At 42.0% G+C, this 13,254-nt stretch overlaps 1 protein-coding gene across 1 annotated transcript in view; it reads left to right on the top strand.

The window, feature by feature from the left end:
- mpped2a (metallophosphoesterase domain containing 2a) overlaps positions 1-13,254 on the top strand; it is a 29,481-nt gene that overhangs the window by 3,994 nt on the left and 12,233 nt on the right. Inside the window, exons 3-4 of the mRNA XM_049717149.2 lie at positions 6,988-7,169; positions 8,845-9,070. Coding sequence (XP_049573106.1) covers positions 6,988-7,169; positions 8,845-9,070 — 408 coding nt within the window. The remainder of the gene's footprint in view (positions 1-6,987; positions 7,170-8,844; positions 9,071-13,254) is intronic.

Genomic DNA, 13,254 nt, shown 5'->3' with positions numbered 1-13,254 from the left:
TAAAGTTGTGGCTGTATAAAATAAAAAAGGAGTGAGAACAAAAACTCAAGCGAGACGATTGCTTCTCTTTTTGAAATACAATCTCCTCTTATGCCCCCACTCCGTTTCCTAGAGGGACTATTTAGATTTTGTGATGGAGTACAGCAGTGCCTTTTGTTCAGTGCAGAAGGTATGGTTCTATGAAAGCACATATATATGAAAACACGGCATGTCGCAGTAGCGGGAAAAAAAAAAAACGCTTTGTAATGTGACCCTGAAGTCCACGGTCATGCTTGGCATCATGGGACGTCTGCCTGTGTCTGGAAGTGAACGACAGACTGAGTCCAGGTCTGGTTTATTTTTCTCTGCAGACTCGATGTGTGTGTGTGTGTGTGTTTTCTTCGTGCCTCAGCCCCCTCGCCATCGTCTCGTGAAATGAAATGCTCAACAACTTGGAACATATGCTTCGAGTTGGGACACTAATGGCTTCCAATCCAATTTGAGTAGAATGTGGGCCAGACTGCAAGCACAAAATATAGATACGCCCCCCCCCCCTTCCCCAAAAAAAGCAAAGGACTTGATGTCTGAGTTTTTTTCTTAAGATCCTTAGAATTAAGCTTTCAAGGTAAATAGGTTAAAAAAGGTTAGCATTTAGTCTTAAATCCAAACAATGACTGCTAATGGACCAAGCCTGACGTCTAGCTCGAAGCAAATTTTTACTTGCCACATTATTAGGGACTCTTTCGAAATGTTTCTGGTCTTCTATTTCAGAAGCGGAGTCCAGCGTGTGATGGAAAAATATAAGTTTATTAATGACAATAAAAGAAGTCAATCAGGAAGGCAACGTTTGTTAGCTAACGCTAGTCGCTAATCTCCGTATTCAACAAATCTCTGCTTACCTATTGACTTTGTCATATTATTTTTAATATTTTTAGCTAATGCTAGTCGCTAATCTCCGCATCCAACAATCTCTGCTTACCTATTGACTTTTTCATGTTATTTTAGAACGAGTAGTCAGTAAACGTGCGGTTTGAAAGTGGCGAATTGTCGCCCAGTCTAGCTGCAAGTCAAGGCACAGAAACTTTTTATCATGTGAGTGACAATTCGCTCACAGACACATTTTCACAAATCGACAGATAACACAAGATTTACTTGGTTGTTCAATTTCACACATGATGCTTGTGCCCGCTCTCCAAATACCCAACTATTTATTTACAAGCGATTTAACTGTCACATGTCCTTAATATGTCTCCTTTAATGGCTCTGTTGCAGTGGCATAACTGTCCTTGTAAAAAAAAAGAAAAAAAAGAGAGAGAATTCTTCTTTTGTTCGATTGTGCAGCCGTATTTAATTTTGTGACCACAAACTGTCGACTTTACCTGAAGGTCTCCGAAGTACAACAATGGCCCGCTATGATATTCTTGACCCAGTTCGACATTTCTTTTTTTTTCATTTGCCTGACAGAAAGATTTGCTCTGTGATTGTTTAACTAATGGACGATCTCCCCTTACTGGCTTTGCGATTATCTACTAAAAACAACGGCGAAAAAAAATGGCAACGTGGTCTCTCTCTCTCTCAAATAATTAAGAAGACAATTAGTGTTTGTGCTGTTTTCGACCAAGACAGCAGAAATCCTCGAGACAGCGAAGCATCTCTTTGATTCTATATAATAAAATATAATATAATAATCTATTGTAAGACTGCACCTATAGGTCAACGTCACTGTATTGCACATATTCACAATGAATGGATTATGTAAACTTGATCCCACATTTACAATGAATTTAAAGGGGCTGAAAAAAAGATGAGTTTTCCGTCGAAGAGTTGACGGAATGATTTTTCTAATGGGAATATTCTACTTTGCATGGCTGCCTCTGATAAGAAATGTATTAAAAGTGTCGTTAATATTACAGTACTCCAGCGCAAGCCTTTCTGTAAATAGAATTGAACCAATTTATTTTTCGTTTTCCATCCTATCGTTAGACGACTTCAAGAATATGTTGAAACGCTCCTGAACAAACTTTGCTTGCAGAAAAGTTGGGTTATCTTTACATCTTTCTCGTGCCCTCCGGCAAAGAGAAATGGAAATAATGTCGTCATAGATTTCATAGCGTGCTTTTGATGCTTCCCCTTCGCCTCCACTGTGAGATCCCAGATCTAAATGATTGCATCATTGAAAAGTACCGTATCATCTTTAGATTTGAGATTCTCAACTGTCAAGACAAAATGATTGAGGAAGTCCCCCGCCTTCACACCTGACCTGCTTCGGTAGCTCAGCAAAATGGTTCTGGAATTACAGGAAGGGTTAAGTGACAGTTGACAATGTACAGATTCCCATTTTGGGAGAATGAAAACCTTTTTGGAGATTTTGGTTGAGGCCCGGCATTATTGGGCACTTATTTGAAATTCAGTGACGTGGCCCAAGTCAGCAACATTTTGACTTCTTTTGTCAATATTTGTTTCAAATACCGTATTTTCCGCACTATAAGGCGCACTTAAAAACCTCCAATTTTCTCAAAAGCCGACACTGCGCCTTATAATCCGGTGCGCCTTATATATGGACCAATATTGAGCCACTACGGCAGGCGTGTCCAAATATATGGACTTATATATGGGCAAAGTTTTAAAATGGGCCATTCATTGAAGGTGCGCCTTATAATCCAGTGCGCCTTATATATGGACAAAGTTTTGAAATGGGCCATTTATTGAAGTTACGCCTTATAATCCGGTGCGCCTTATAGAGCGGAAAATGCGGTAATATTGTTGTATGCGTGGCTAGCTTCTCGGTGCTAGCCTCGGCATTCCCGTCACGCTTGTCTTGACTACATTTCTCCCATCAGCCCCGCAGCCACGCACACTGTCAGCCGCACAATTAAGGCCTGTGCCGTAATGAAAGGAGCATTAGCAGAAGCAATTTATTTCCCGACGTAGTGCCGCAAGGTTTTTCCCGCACCGATTTTCCACTTTGTGTGTGCTACATTTGCCTACAATAGCAGAAATAACGAGAGGCGTGGGGGCAACTCGTGCCGGGTGAACAAATGAAGAAAAAGACGGCGGGCCTCACGACAGAGTGGCGCCATTGTCTCTTTGAATTATTTGAATATTTGTTTGTGTTTATTGTGCCAGTTTTCTAATCGCCCCGCATCTCCTTTTTTTTTCGTCCTCTTTTTGCATGTTCTTGTCTCTCACCTCAGTTCTGTTCCCTTGTGCACAGCCAGCCCCCGGTTGCCATCCCCCTATCCGTTATTGCCGTGTTCATTTTGTGCCTCTGAAGTTTATTGAATTAGCTCAGACAGCTGAAACGCAGAAGATAAGAGAGGCGCGCTCTGTGCTTCTCTCTGAGAAATGGCATTGCACCGTGGCGTGGTTGAGTGAGCGGCATGTTGGGGGCTGAGTCGCTTGGAGGGGGAGGGGAACCAACGGAGGTTAGAGATGCCGCTGCTGCAAATGGGCAATGTTGTGGTGTGACGTTTGCGCTGAAAAAGAATAACCAAAGTCAGAAATCAGTGAAACATCTCATTTGGAGATTTTTTTGGGGGGGTGGTCATTATAAAATTTCACCAATATCTTCATAATGCACATTTTGCCAGCCCACACTTGTCAATCAAAATATATGATGCAGTCATAAATTGCTTAATCTAATAGAAAACAGTTGTGCGGTTATACAATAGTAGATTTTTATTTATTTATTGGTTCATGAAGTCACCCAATATTTATTTTTCTGTCAAAAAAAAAAAAAAATCTTCATTTTGATTTAGAATATAGTGTTGCTCCATGCTGTGAACCCGTCAGTAAAGACATCTTGATCATTTTTATCAAGTATGAAAGGCTCTGCAGTCTATTTTCACAACCTCCCTTTGACCTCAAAGGTTTTTTGGGATCTGGTTGGCTTATCGATGAGAAATCATTTGCAGGATGACTTCATTAGCGTGTGAAGATCAATTCAAAGGTGCAAGAGGCAAATCTCATTGCAGTGGCGATCCCAGCTGGTAGAGATGGAAAGATGGACCTGGTGGTGACTGGACAGGTCCTTCCTTTTTAGGACCTTCTAGATTCAACATAAATGCACGAGCAAGCCTGCCGGAGACTTATCAGCAAAACCTGCACACGGCAAAGCGGTGCAATCAATCATCGCGCTCACGCGGCTTCTGTATTGAGCTCTGCGACTCGGAGAGCGACGGAGATGGTGACCTTCTTATCTGCTGCCAGTTTAATGTCACATTTTAAGGAGCGAGCTGGTGCTGAACTTTGACCTTGTTTGCTTGTGTGTTTTTTCTAAAGGACGGGCAGAGCCAAGTGTGCTCAGTCAAATGAAATATCCTCCTACAGACGTAGAAAGCTCGGCGACTCCCTACCTCCCTTTCCTTCTAGTACCGCTTGATATATAGAACCAGAAACAATGGTCTCTTCCGTTCAGTTCTTTTTAGCGATCTGGTTTTGAGGAAAAATTTGTTGTACAGTTTTCGACACCTGTTGGCTATTACCGTATTTTCCGGACTATAAGTCGCAGGTTTTTTTTTTTTCCATTCAGCCTGTTGTTGCTTATTCATGTCTGTTCTTGGTGTTGAATTTTGTCAAATAAATTTCCCCTCAAAATGCGACTTATACTCAGGTGCGACTGTTTTTTTTTTTCTTCTTTATTATGCATTTTATGGCTGGTGCAATTTATACTCCTGAGCGATTTATAGTCTGGAAAATACGGGTTAATATCACATTACAGACTTTGTTCGTAATGGTGTAAGTGAAATTTAACAGCCGTTTGTTGATTGCGAAGACATCCGTGGCGCCAAGGACGGACTTTTTCGGGTTTGTGTCGGCTCTAATGTCATGCTGGATTTGAGAGTGCGCTACTGCCCTCCTGCTAAGCATTCACATTTCTCCTGCTCTTTTCCTTTCCTCTTGCTGAAGTACAGACATGTTGACACAAACCTTTATGCTAGCATATTTCCATCTGTCGCAGGAAAATATTCTTTGACCGGCTGTTTGAGAGCAGCATGACTTTATTTTGCCGCTCTCAGTTTATAGATCAGATGTTTGTGGTGCATTATTCTGAACGTATCACGGATATATAATTCTTTTTTACGGTTTCCCTTTTTTTGTAACTGTAAAACAACTGCAACACGCTTTTGTGGCTTAGACCAGCTCTAATTGATCGAGGCTGCTTGGTATTTACTTACATTCTCGGGATGGGTTGTTTATCAAAGAAACGGGGAAATGGAACGTGGCTATTTTTCCGGACGGTTGTTTTTCTATGCATATAAATGGGCGCATATTGTATGTGTGTGGTTTTTTTTTTTTTCTGCATTTATCTTTCTTCCATGATGAGCACTCTTGAAACATGTAAAACTGCATGGCTGCCGTCCAAGCACCGCAGAGGAGAGCGAATCTAATCTACACTCCAGTCAGATTTGCTGCTCTGCTGGCATGTCATGTCTTTAAGTGTGTATTTTAGAGTACAGACACTAATTTAGTGTGCAAAGTCAAGTGAAAATATGATTTTGAATCCTCCCTTTTATGCTTTTTATCTTCTGGTAGTGGTGCCGTAGAGTCAATATGGAATGCAAAGATAGATTTAAAAAAAAAAACTGATTTGTCAGTTTCTACATGCAACAGTTTTACAATATTTTGTGTATTTTTTTTTCTTTAACAAATTTTAAGTATTTTTTCTATCTATCTAACTAATTTTTATGATCTTTAAATTGAATTATTTAATTGAATTATTCTGTTCATTTGTTTTTTGGGGGAGTTAGTAGTGTCAAGAGCTGTGAGACAACAATGTGCCCGAAAATAAATAATTCAATCGAGACTTATATTTTCTCACAGTTGAATTTTACATTAAAAGAACTGTAAATTTTTTAGCAGCTGATGTCAAGTACTCCATTTTTGGAAACCAAATCAAATGTAGGTCAACTCCATCATCTCAATCCCAAATAATAATTTGTAGCATCTTTTTATTTCCTTCCCATATTGTTCCAGTCTTCTTTTCGCTAACTTGTTTTGTTTTCTTTTGAAACTTGTCTGCAAACAGCTTCATGCTTAAAATGTGCTTTATGCATATCAACACACGCTGATGATGACAGATGGCCGTGGCAGCTCCAGACTGCACGTTCGCCTCACACTACAGACGGCGGCCAGTTTGTCCTTTGTTGCACTACTATTAACGTGACCTAGCAGATAAGTGTTGAGCTGGAAAAACAGAACAACAACAGATTCCAGGCAATTTGTGATGCCCTTCACCGTGTCGTATCGCGCTCCACACAAAACCGGATCCCTCCATTAGACCCTGTCGCCGCTTTCCTAACAAAAATTCTTTTGTGCGGCCGTGTTTGTTTTCCATCCCCGCTAATCACGTCGGCTTTTTGATTCCGTCGTTGCCCATGTTTGCGCTCGCATGCATGTTAACCGCACATGCCTAGAAGATTGCAACGTTGATTATGTGTCTGACGTTGTCAACGGAGTGACATCACTTCTAATGAAATAATGGCCTAGTGGCAGAGTGCTGGAAATTTGCACATTGGAGACGTCAATTACGCTCACTGTGATTTTCTTTCCATTTAGTAATAACAAAAAAAAAATTCACCACTTCTTTCTAAAGGACGCATTGAACACACAAAAAAAAAATCTGAATAAAAGCCATTTTTTTCCCAGGAACACTTCAGGCTAAGTGTTTTTTTTTTTTTTCTTTTTCTTAGAAAATGGATAGAAAGGACATTAATGCAACAGCACTTTAGCGAGCCCATCACAAAGAAACCGCTGCCCTCCTTTTGTGCACCAATCAACGCAACAGTTGGTTGTCTTCCAGGGCAAATAACACGTTTTTCACTTTTATAATGTCATCTTTTTGTTGAAATGCTTTTTGCTTAGCCACATGATAGCCACATTTATCATTCTAAATTCATGTTTTGATCAGCAAATTCAGTGTGTGCTAAAAACAACAAAAGGGATCGTTTTTGGATTTAGGTGACCCGGCTCAACGTCAACATGACTGACCACTCTGTGTGCTTTCAGGGTGGATCCGATTCCCTACGACACTCCCAAACCAGCCGGCCACACCAGATTTGTGTGCGTATCCGACACGCACTCGCGTACAGACGGCATCCAGATGCCCTACGGCGATGTGCTGCTTCACATGGGCGACTTCACGGAGCTGGGCCTCCCTTCTGAGGTCAAGAAGTTCAACGACTGGCTAGGTAATAAACAGCTTAAATGCCTTTACTCATTTGCGTGGATGCTTTGTTTTAATTGACTTTTTTTTTTATGTGATAGAAAATGATTTATAATAAGTGACATAGTGGGTAGACACGAGACACATGGCGCACGCGTAACAAGCGTGGACCACACAATGAACCTCTCGCCCCTCCTTCGTGACCTCACGACTGCTGTGCTTAAGTGTCTAGTTTAACCTTTGCGACCTAACACCCTGGATCAGTTAACATTTGACCTTTCGCTCAGACCACATGCCGTGGAAGGCTGTTTGTGAACGCACGTCATGCATGACGAAAAAAAAAAAGCTTTTCTCTATGACTTCTTTCCACCTCACCAATTGGAGAAAAGAACAAGTGCATATTTTGTTTTTTGATTCTTTTTTGTTTTCTTGTTTTTGCAGCAAAAATTTGACTTAAAAGTCTTTTATGGTCAAGTAAAAACAATTTGTGCAAAAATCCAATGCAGTATTTTGTGTTAATGCAGTTTGCTCAAGCAAATTTTTTCCGGAAGTATGAATTATTCTAAATCTTCATGACGGTCATATAAAATATGAAAGCAATGTGAATCACAAACGAACCCAAAATAACTTTTTTAAAAAATGATTATTCCAAGTGGAGCAACAAAATCTCCCCATATACACTGTGTTTTTTTTCCCATAAATCTTTCCCTTTATTAAGGAAGAATAAAAGCTAAATCTCAGCATATCACTCAGTTTGTGCTCAGTAAGATGTATGATGCCAGTAATAAAAAGCAGAGCAAATTCCCAGTTGTGCTGGAGATTTCTTTGATGGTAATTAGCTTTCCCACCTTCCCCACCGTGTGGTGACTGGGGAACACATTTGCTTATGTGTTTGTGTACTTCCAAGTCGTTGTGTGATCTACTTGGAGAGTCGGGAAACTCGCATTTAAGTTTAGATCGGAATTTATGATGCTCAGATGAGATGAGAGGGGGGCTCATTAAGAGCAGCTGTTATTTAAAAAAAAAAAAAAAAACAGGATTCTCGAAATGTTACTATCAGAGAACTTGCTGCTACTTTCAAGGTCGCTTTCAAAGCTGAATTAATTCTTATTTTGCGACACGCAAAAGATTGAAATCGTTCTTTTAAGTGTGTTTCATTTTATTTTGAATAGTACGGCGCATAATAGCAGATTAAGCTAAAGAATGCAAAAAAAAATAGGAAGAAAAGAAAACAGTTTGGTGGAAAAGAAATGTTGAACGGGTGAACAGAAGGGTGATAAAGGCCAGAGCCTTTGGTTGAGTGCTCAATCGGCTAGAATAAAATAGTAAGTTAGTTTTGTGCTGCCGAGAGGGAACGGGGACAAATCACCCAGACGGAGAAGCACAAAAAGGTCACTGGAGACATTGAATGATGAGGGAATGAGAAACGTAATAGATGTTCATCGCTATGAAGTTCAGGTTCACCCGTTTCCGCCCGCCCAGTGTCTGCTGAGATGGATAGTCCTCTGCCGTGGTCAAGCGCAACTATCAGATGTGCTCGTGACCTCCGTGACTCTGTGGAACGATAACGGGGCAAGACAGACTATTCCAAAAGGAAGTCACACAGCTGTGGGCTGTTTTTTTTATATCTTCTCTTCCCTTCTGTGATTGTTTGACTATCTTAAAGCCGCAGCTCACCAAATGTTTGTTCTCGTCCCCAGGTGGCCTCCCTTACGAGTTTAAGGTGGTAATCGCCGGGAATCACGAGTTGACCTTTGACAAGGACTTTATGGCTGAGCTGGTCAAGCAGGATTACTACCGATTCCCCTCGGTCTCCAAACTCAAACCGGAGGACTTTGACAATGTCCAGTCGCTCCTTACAAACTGTGTCTACCTGCAGGATTCGGATGTCACCATCAAGGGATTCCGGATATACGGCACACCCTGGTAAGACCAGAAACTGGAAAGCTTTCTTTTTTTTTTAGCCCAAAGCCATCTTCGCCGCGTCTTCCTTTCATCTTCACTGAGTCACATTTATTTCCCGTAGTGTTCTAAATCCCTAAAGTGGAAGGGGTGGCCTCCCTTCTGTCGGCGTTTGGCCGTGTTCCAGCTCCCCTCCTCGCAGCTCACTTCTGTACGCTCTGTCAGGGGCCTCGCTAACATGCGCCATGCTATTCCCAGCTTGCGCATTCCTTTATGAGCGCGGGACCTTCGCCCGCACTCGGGGCTTACGTTACACCTGTGTTTTGACACGGGGTTAAGTGATACGCACGGTTCCGGGACCCGCTGTCAATCGGCTCTCATGTGGAAAGAACTCGCGGTAGGCCGGCGTGATTGTCAGAGGAATGTTGGAGGGAGCAGACAGAGGCTTGCGGGGAGTGTGGTAAAATAAGAAGTGTTTGTGAACGGGAAGTGTTTACTAGCCGCGCGGATGAGATCACCGCTGCGTTTTGAGGACGGTATGGCAATATAACCAAAATACGAGCAGAGGACAGATCAAAATGTCAATGCGCTGATGTTATTCGGTTATTTTCATTGTTTAAAACGGGGGCATATAATTCCAAAATAAATAAAATAAAAAATACAGGTGGCGCCTCAAAATAAATACCTGGAGTCACCAATTTGGGTCAGTCACCAGTATGAGTATAAATCGCACCGCCCGGCCAAACTATGAAAAAAAATCTGCGACTTATATTCCGGAAAATACGGTAATCGTATTATGCATCTGTATTGCTGGTTATATGTCGGATTGATTCAAAGTTTGCATTGTGTGATGATGTGTTGAAAAGTTTCATCATCTCTTTGTCTATTTTAACACACATCGATGTGCCATCCGCTTATTATTTATGGTCAAGATGAAAGCTACTTCAATCGGTGCCGCCTGCAGTGCCATTACGTGTTGTGTTCAAGGCTTTGGCACTATCTACTCGGTGGTTCTCACCAGTCTGTGTCCAGGCTTAAAATAATCATGTAGGTCATCCTTTTGCAGTTATAATTAGCAGCCTTGGAGCCTCGCTTGAGAAATAATGGTGTATTTCGTGGAGGAGTGCGGGTCACAGGAAAAAGAGACTCCTCTTGTTCTGTCCTTCCTTCCTTCCACCTTTCTTTCCTTGTCTTGGAAAGGAAGGATGCGGCCTTTGCTCCCTGGTGGGTGTTTAGCGTGAGGGCTGCTAAGTGTCTGTTGTGACAGCTGGGGGGGGGGGTGTCTCGTGAGAGAAGTAGCGGACAGCTTGACCACCCCCTCCTCGGACTCCACACCTCCTTCACACCCAGCGTGGCCCGAGGTCTGGCCTTCTTGTCCGCTGTGAGGTCTCACTTAGCCACGTAGTGACCCCTTCACTTCATGGGCAGCTCGCCGACTGGGTGGCCGACCGTGCCCTCTCCGGCCTTCTGCTGCCAGCTAAGCTAACTCGGTTGGCGCTGTGTGTCCGATCGTGGCCTGTTCATTTAATGCAATTAATAACATTGTTTATCTCAAGAGCGTTTGCCATCGTTGTTTCGGCTCGATTCTTTCCTCAGAAAAATAGGTGGGCCGACGTGAAAGCAGTCGGCCATGAAAGATACACAACACACACTGTTTAATGACAGATGCTTAACAGACCAAATAGCTCAAGCTCCTTTCCCCAGGCTTGCTCACTTCTACACACACACACATATTTGGACGGGCACTCATACGCATGCACACACACAGTAGACGACCTTGTCAATCAAAGTTGTTGCAAGAAAGCTGAAGGTCTGTTTCAGATGGACAGTTGGTGGTTTGATTCTATTAGAATCGTTTGACTGCTCCAGGCAACAATGTTTGGACGGAAACATGTCTTTTTATTTATACACAGTTTTATATTCCGTCATATTTTTCAAACCTTTGATATTACCTTGTTGAATTTTAAGGGTTTACAATTTTGGATGTGTATGTACAAACGATTATAAATGATCAACGCGAGTAGCAAAACGGAATATTTTTCTACAAAATATTTCTTTTGTTGAAATGAAATAAAAAATAATCAGATGCGAGTATTTCCGTGGCATGCTTCTTTAAGCTTCTTTGTAATGGACTCCTGAATGGTCACAGGTATTTGAGGAATCCTGCTGGTTCTGATTTCTAATGCGAGAACTATTTGGGAGAAACCGCTTCCTTTCGCTATACTTACTTGGCTATAAAAAGAAACTTTATAAGGCACTGTAAATCCAAAACGATACAGATTGGTAGTTGTCTGACATTGTAAATACGCTCCATTTGTGTGCGTCCCAAAGGCAGCCGATTAAATCCAACTGCCCTCGTTTGCTCTCTGTAGCTCACGTCGGGGGATTCTGGAGGGCCGAATGCAGATTTGTCATTTGCAGATTTGAGTCTTATTCATGTATTCATTTTCTGCTGTAAAGGTCGGCCGTGCGTGTGCGCGTGCATGTGTGTATGAGAATAAGAAAGTGAGAAATAGGCAAGGAAATCCCAGCGTAGTGTTTCGCTTTTATTGTTTGGACCGCATGTTTATTTACTCTGCAGCATAGTGTTCATTTTTTGTTTTTCTTCTCTACTTTCCTTTGACTCTGTCTTCCAAGTGTGAATTTGTGTCGGCTTCTGTTGAGCTTAATCACCTCTAAGTCGTCACCCCTTCAGTGGTGCCAGTTCCTAAAAGTTTGCATTGGCTGCCAGCCCAACACAACAACGCACACGAGGCCCCCTGATAAGCCAGTCGGGACAACTTCTCAAGTTCTTTTTTTTTTTTTTTATTATTTTTAATATATTTTTTTAACTATTATTATTATTTTAAAAGTTCATTTATTTTTTAATTATTTATTTCTAATTTGCTATTTTCACTTGAATTTTTTCTCTCGCAGATTTGTCAATATAAACCCTTTTTTTTTTTTTGCTGCAATATAACTGTGTGTTCTTTCCTGTCCAACAAAAAAGAAATACACCCCTACGCTGCAGCCAAGGTACTGTCGCTGCATCCCCGAGCTTTTCCGAAATGAGTTTTTGCGTTGACAGCGGTGTCATGTTAATTTTAGTAGTATTTCAGAATTAATGAGATAATGATTTATTGACGTTGAATATGAATTTATATTTAATGGAGCATAAAATGGTGAAACAACTGCTGACAAGGATGGATTGCGGTGGAAGTTGCCTCTGCCTCACTATGCTCGGCTGCTTCTTTTCCGTTCGTGCTGCTTCTTAGCCAGTTTTGCCGCTTAAGCGTGTGCGTGCCTGCACATTTGTGTGTGTAGCTGCGTGAGCTTTTTCACCTGAGTGTCAGCCCAATGAATGAGAGGGTTAAGTGATGGATTTGTGATGGCGCCCTCACTTTTTTGCACGATGACGACTCGGAGCATTCCCCGCTGAATGACTCACCCTCCCTCCCTCAGCTACACATAGACAAGTTCTTCGCTCGGCTAGTCTGTTCTGCCCCGTACGGCCTGTTTCACATCTCTCTGAGTGCTCGCTGAACGCCCCCACCCCCACACCAAGGTAAGCCCCAAATATGTCAAAGGGAGAGTGATGAGTCCTCGGCACCGCCTAATAAAGCTCTCCTCAGTGGCCTTGTGCACATCAGTCACCGAGGGGTGAGGCGGACGCAGGGGTCTGCCTCGCGACACGGACGACAGCTCCATCACATATTTGAGCATGAAAAAGGGCTGACGCAACCGAAGCAAGACCTCGAAAGGGTTGCGAAAAGGACCAGGCGATGCGATCGAAAATACAATTACCGTTTTTTCCGGACTATAAGTCGCATTTTCTTTCATAATTTGTGGTGCGACTTATACTCAGGAGCGATTTATGTGTGAAATTATTAACACATATCATTTCACATGTTATTTCCTGACTTATATATGTCTTTTTCTTCTTTATTATGCATTTTATGGCTGGTGCGACTTATACTCCGGAGCGATTTATAGGAAAATAAGGTGATTGATTTCTGTTTGAGTGTAATTTGGCTACCTCACCAGTAAAAAAGAATTCACGAAACAAGTGAGGTTGTGTAGAGACTTGACTTGCCTTGATCTAAGGTTGAGATCAGTATTTGTCAATATATGTCAACACTGCAGCAAAATGTGTATTCGTGGGCTTAAGAGCCGGGTCGACCTTGTTCGGTATTTCAATGGGAATGTCAAGAGCGCCATGACGAACCTTG

This window comes from Syngnathus scovelli, chromosome 4 (assembly GCF_024217435.2).
Source record: "Syngnathus scovelli strain Florida chromosome 4, RoL_Ssco_1.2, whole genome shotgun sequence".
Classification (NCBI taxonomy): Eukaryota; Metazoa; Chordata; class Actinopteri; order Syngnathiformes; family Syngnathidae; genus Syngnathus; species Syngnathus scovelli.
Note: the sequence above shows the minus strand (reverse complement) of the source record. Positions and strands in the feature narration are given on the sequence as shown.